Here is a 5,383-nt window from a genome sequence, read left to right on the forward strand (position 1 = left end):
TGTTATTTTTTTGTGGAGCCAATGACGATGGTGTGATTTTAGTAATAGTTTGATGGTAGGTGGTGAAATTCATGACGACTATTTCAATTTTTAGTAGTGAATTATATGATTTTGGTTAAAGAAGAAGCAATTGGATGATAAGGAGATATTTTTTCAAAATCTTATCTGACATCAAATGTGATATTATATTTATATACATTTCATTGTGAGAGTGGTTTTATACATCTAAGAATGATATTAAATTTACTTTTTAATAGTAAAAATATGTAATAAGTCATCGTAATAGGTTAATCATATATTCAATTTTTTGAAACAAATTCAAAATAGAATTCATGTCTTTTCTCCATTATCAAGTGTCCACGCTACATCGACATGATTTTTTTAAATAAATAAATATCAGGCCATGGCTAGCTGCAGTCAGTCACCTTGATTCAACAACTCATCAATCCCTCCCACATTTGTTGTACAACATAAATGTGCACAATCATCAATATAAAGTATAAGTCATCATCTAATAGTAGTAGGGTAGTGTTAATTAAATGTTTATTCTACCTTATGATCATCTCGTTTTGTGTGTTCAGTTGAAGTTGTTTTTAAATTTGACATTTAATGTTTGATTGTGCTTCAATAATTCATTCTATCTTGTCATCACTCTCTTCTGATGCAACTGAATGGTGTATTGTTCAGTCATTTTCAATTTTATTGTTAAACATACCACGTGAGTGTAACATTGCCTCGTTGTACTAAGATTATAATTCTATCAAAATACAACATTAAGCGAATCCTATTAATAAATATACATCGAATAATAGATGTCAAGTTCTAAAGGTCTTCAACTATTAAGCTTCTTAAGTAGTACTATTAATTAGTTTAAGCAAAAAAAACAACAATAATAGTGGCATTTGTATAATCTTGCACACTACATTTTCAAATTAACTTTTTTCAACAAGTACTTTCAAATTTTTGAAGAATGAGAAAAAAGAAAAATAAATATAATAAAGAAGATTAGGGATAATTCGGAGACCTCCCTTCAGGTTCTGCTCTATAACACTTATCTCCCCTGTGTTTTAAAATATTACGTATATCTCCCTTATTTTTGATTTTTTTATAACCATTCTTTATACTTTTTTAAAATAAACATAAATTAATTATAGTTTAACATATTTACCCTTTTTATAATAGTTTCTTCATGTTAAAACATATTATTAGGAATGACTTATTTAATAAATAATTTTAAGAAAACTAACTCAAATAAATTAATATATATATATAGATACACGTATTCATTTTATCGAACAAAGTTTGAAGGTCTGCAAATAAAGTGAACTAATCCACGGGTGATTTAATTCAACTAAGCTCTATTATTTTCACCAAACATTAACTCGTCATCTTCATCTCACCAATTCATGGGCAATTTCTTCAAATCAAAGGTGAAAATGGATTTCCGGGAAAGGAATAATATGAGAACAGTTAATTTGGTTTACGTAAATATTTCCGCTAGATAAGAAAGAAATGATTCAGGAAATAGAGATAAAATCATCCTATATTAGATATAAGCTTGCATGAGAGATCAATAACAGAAGAAGTTGTTGACTTCTCAAAGCAATCGAATTTGTAAGTTCTAAAGGGATGATATAATTATTTATTGGTTGCAGAGGCTAAGTCAATTCATCTCTTTTCACTTCTAATAGTCCAAAAATTATGATGTTGAAGCTCTATTCTTGGTTTTAGCAGGAACAAGGTTATGATGCTGGATAAGAATTGTGACGGAGAAGGGTTCTATACGCAATTTGTCTGGAAAAAAATTATAATAAAAAGGGTAAATTTGTCAAATTATAATTAATTTATATTAATTTTAGATATAAAGAATGGTTACCAAAAAGTCAAAATAACGGAGATATTCGTAATATCTCAAACCACAAGGAGAGATGAGTGTTGGAGGGAGGTCTCTGAAATTATCCCATCACAAAAGATTATGCAAACAAAGATAAATAGAAAAAATAAAAGAAGTAAAAAAAACAACACAAGGAGGGATTGAATCTTAGAACGTAGCATTTGAACTTAGAGTAAGTTTGTGTAAAATAGCAATACATACTTTAAAATTTTACTAAAACGCCTATTCTCTTTCATTTACCATATGATCTTCTTCAAGCTGCGGCAATGGTGTCATTGTTGCTGGAAGTATCAGATTTAGCAGAATGAAATTCAGAGTGATTGTGATGATTTTCTGGCTTAATTTTAGACTTGTCATTTCTTTCATCTTGCTTCATTTGTTCTTCTCTACACTCTATACTACAAAATGCTGCATCACCCCTGCATATATATATACCAAAAAACTTATTATATCATACACCACTATTGTCAAGTGGCACACAAATAGTTTAAACAAATCGTTTATTAATATTCATAATCAATTCACACAAACTTCAAACTATCTATCTTATTTCCTCCTCCGTTTTATATTATTTGATCCAACACATATTTAAAAAAAATTAAAATTAAAATTATATTTTAAATTTAATTAGAGAAAAATATATGTATGATAAAATAAATAAACATATAATATAATATGAAACATGAAACAGAGTTACTCTTTCGAGCTCCTGCACTTAAAAATCGATTTTACGAGTAAATAATTAAATTTAGATTTCAACTTATAACAGGTAAGTAGTAAGTAAATATTAAAAAATATAACAATTATTTTCTCGGATATTTGTTTGTTAAGAGTTGTACCTGTACATGTAGATATCTCGTCCATTAATCAATCGGCGGTTACAACGGCCACAAATTCTCAGAAAATTAGCCCTTTCTCTTTCAAAACCTTCGCCGGAGATTCTCCGTTGGTATCTCGGTGACACCATCGCCGGCACAGAACTATATCCACCCATGATTACCGACGAACTCTTAATCTCATCCACCGTAATTTTAGGCTTATTACAATCAGACGGCTCCGATTCAGTTCCAGTACCTACATCAACGGTGATCCCTGTCATGCTCGTCGTTCTCCTCATCGGTGGACGGCCCCTTTTCCCCAACATATTTTGATTTTGAAGAACAAATTGGAATTCAGAAGAAAAATAAAGTGAATCTGAACCGTTTGATTCTCTGTTTTTATTTTAATGGATAAAAAAATAGTTTGATTCTGCTTCCACGTCAAGCATTTATGAAGTCTAATTTTGTTTGGAAAGGAAGTAGTGTCACATACGATGAACGCATCTTTTTTATTTATAAATACAAATTAGGACTCTAAATCATATGTTCAATTTTAATCGAAACTTTAATTTCAATTAAAATTCGTATTACATCAAAATATATTTTTCTTTCTTATTCACTTTAATATAAATTCTGTTTATGTGCACTCAAAAAATATCTTCTTCGAAAATAAGTAATCTTCTTACTTATTTTCTAATACTTGATAAATAAGCAAATCAAATATTATCTCAAGATAATTTATATGTAATCTCATAAAATATTATATGGGCGGAATGGAGTTGGGATGGTCAAAGGAGGGATGGAGGTGTTGGGTAGATCGAGAGGAGATAATAAACTTGCAATATCATTTATGTAGTTTGTTTTTCCTATTATAATTTTAAAAATCATTTTCGTCATTTATAAGGATTTTAAAATATGACAACCAAATATTAAAAAATTTAAAAATATTTTTTTTTTACCAAAATATGCTAAATTAAAAATTACATTTATATCAAAAATTATGTTTTGTATGTTGTGTAGAAAATAAAAGGAATGCTTCTAAAAGCTTCTTTTTAAATTTTAATTTTATAAATTCTACTAATAATGAAATGTTAATAAACAATAAAGTGATGAATACGCGTTCCCCGGGAACAAAGAGGGAAGGAGAAATTGAGTATTATATACTTCAAGTAAATATGAATTTGCCTAATAATTGTTAAAATATAAGATATGCAATTTGATGAACTGAATATTACACATAAGCACATAATAAGTAAAATACTACCAAACATAATAGGACATACTCTATGTTTATAAGTTTTACAAATATTCAATTATATTTATATTCATATATGAATAATTTACTGATCAAAGTCAAATGATGCAAACATATCTAGAGGCCTTATATATTATGTACGTTGTGGTTCTTAAAATTCAAGCATGAAATTGAGTAAAGAAATAAAAGCCCGTAGCCTAAAGGGTATAAAATGTTAATAAAAATTCCAAAATGGTATATGAATATTTATTTTGATCAAAAGGGCAAAATCGCTGGAAGGGCAGCGACTTTGCTTGCCGAAAAAAGTAAAATCGCTGCCTTGACAGCGATTTCTAATTTTTTTTAAAAAATAATTTTTTAATAAATCGCTCCCCAAGGAGCGATTTTCTTAATTTTTTTATTTGAAATTTAAAAAAAAAAAAATAGGAGCAAATCGCTCCAATTTTCTTTTATGTTTTTCTAAATCAATTTTTTAGAAAAATTGTAATTGCTACTTATTTTAAAAAATTATTAAAAAAAAATATTTTGGAATAAGTAGTAGAAAAATTTTAAATTAAAATTTCTATAAAAAATTTAAATTTAAATTTTAAAAATTGTAAAAATTAAAAAAATTGATTGGAAAAAATTAAAAAAAAAATTGGAGACAAACTAAGAGCAAATCGCTGCAAGGGCAGCAATTTGTCTCCAAATTTTTAATTTTTTTTTCCAATCAATTTTTTAATTTTTCTTTTTACAATTTTTAAAATTATATTTTAAATTTTTTTAAAGAAATTTTAATTTTAAATTTTTCTACTACTTATTCCAAAATATTTTTTTTTATAATAATTTTTTTTTAAATTATTTTTTAAAACAAGTAGCAATTATAATTTTTCTAAAAGATTGATTTAAAAGAATATAAAAGAAAATTGGAGACAAATCGCTGCACTTGCAGCGATTTGCTCCTATTTTTTTAAAAAAAATTTAATTTTAAATAAAAAATTAAGAAAATCGCTCCTTAGGGAGCGATTTATTAAAAAATTATTTTTTAAAAAATATTTTAGAAATCGCTGCCAAGGCAGCAATTTTACTTTTTCTGGCAAGCAAAGTCGCTGTCCTTCAAGCGATTTTGCCCTTTTGGTTAAAATAAATATTCATATACCGTTTTAGAATTTTTATTAACATTTTATACCCTTTAGGCTCCGGACTCAAAGAAATAAGTAGTACAAAAGATATAAAAACATGTAGTACTTTGTTTCATTTGATTGGCTAAACTCTTATTGTTTTTGGAGTAAAGATGTGATGATGAAATTGGAAAAAGATGTGTAGGTTTTGATTTGTTTTTTGGTTCCCGTAAAAACATTTTTTACGAAGGAAAATGACATTAACGGTGAGCATTGGAGAGGTGTGGGACGTCATATTAAAGGTACAAATCAGTGG

General features: G+C 27.3%; 1 protein-coding gene across 1 annotated transcript; it reads right to left on the minus strand.

The window, feature by feature from the left end:
• Window positions 1-2,034: 2,034 nt before the first annotated feature.
• Window positions 2,035-3,746, minus strand: LOC101267225 (FCS-Like Zinc finger 5-like). The gene is made up of 2 exons (XM_004237369.5): window positions 2,734-3,746; window positions 2,035-2,313 (listed from the first exon to the last, which is right to left on the minus strand). The coding sequence occupies exons 1-2, from the start codon at window positions 3,036-3,038 to the stop codon at window positions 2,148-2,150; spliced, it is 471 nt and encodes a 156-aa protein (XP_004237417.1). The 5' UTR covers window positions 3,039-3,746; the 3' UTR covers window positions 2,035-2,147.
• Window positions 3,747-5,383: the final 1,637 nt, after the last annotated feature.

Source organism: Solanum lycopersicum, chromosome 4, assembly GCF_036512215.1.
Source record: "Solanum lycopersicum chromosome 4, SLM_r2.1".
Classification (NCBI taxonomy): domain Eukaryota; kingdom Viridiplantae; phylum Streptophyta; class Magnoliopsida; order Solanales; family Solanaceae; genus Solanum; species Solanum lycopersicum.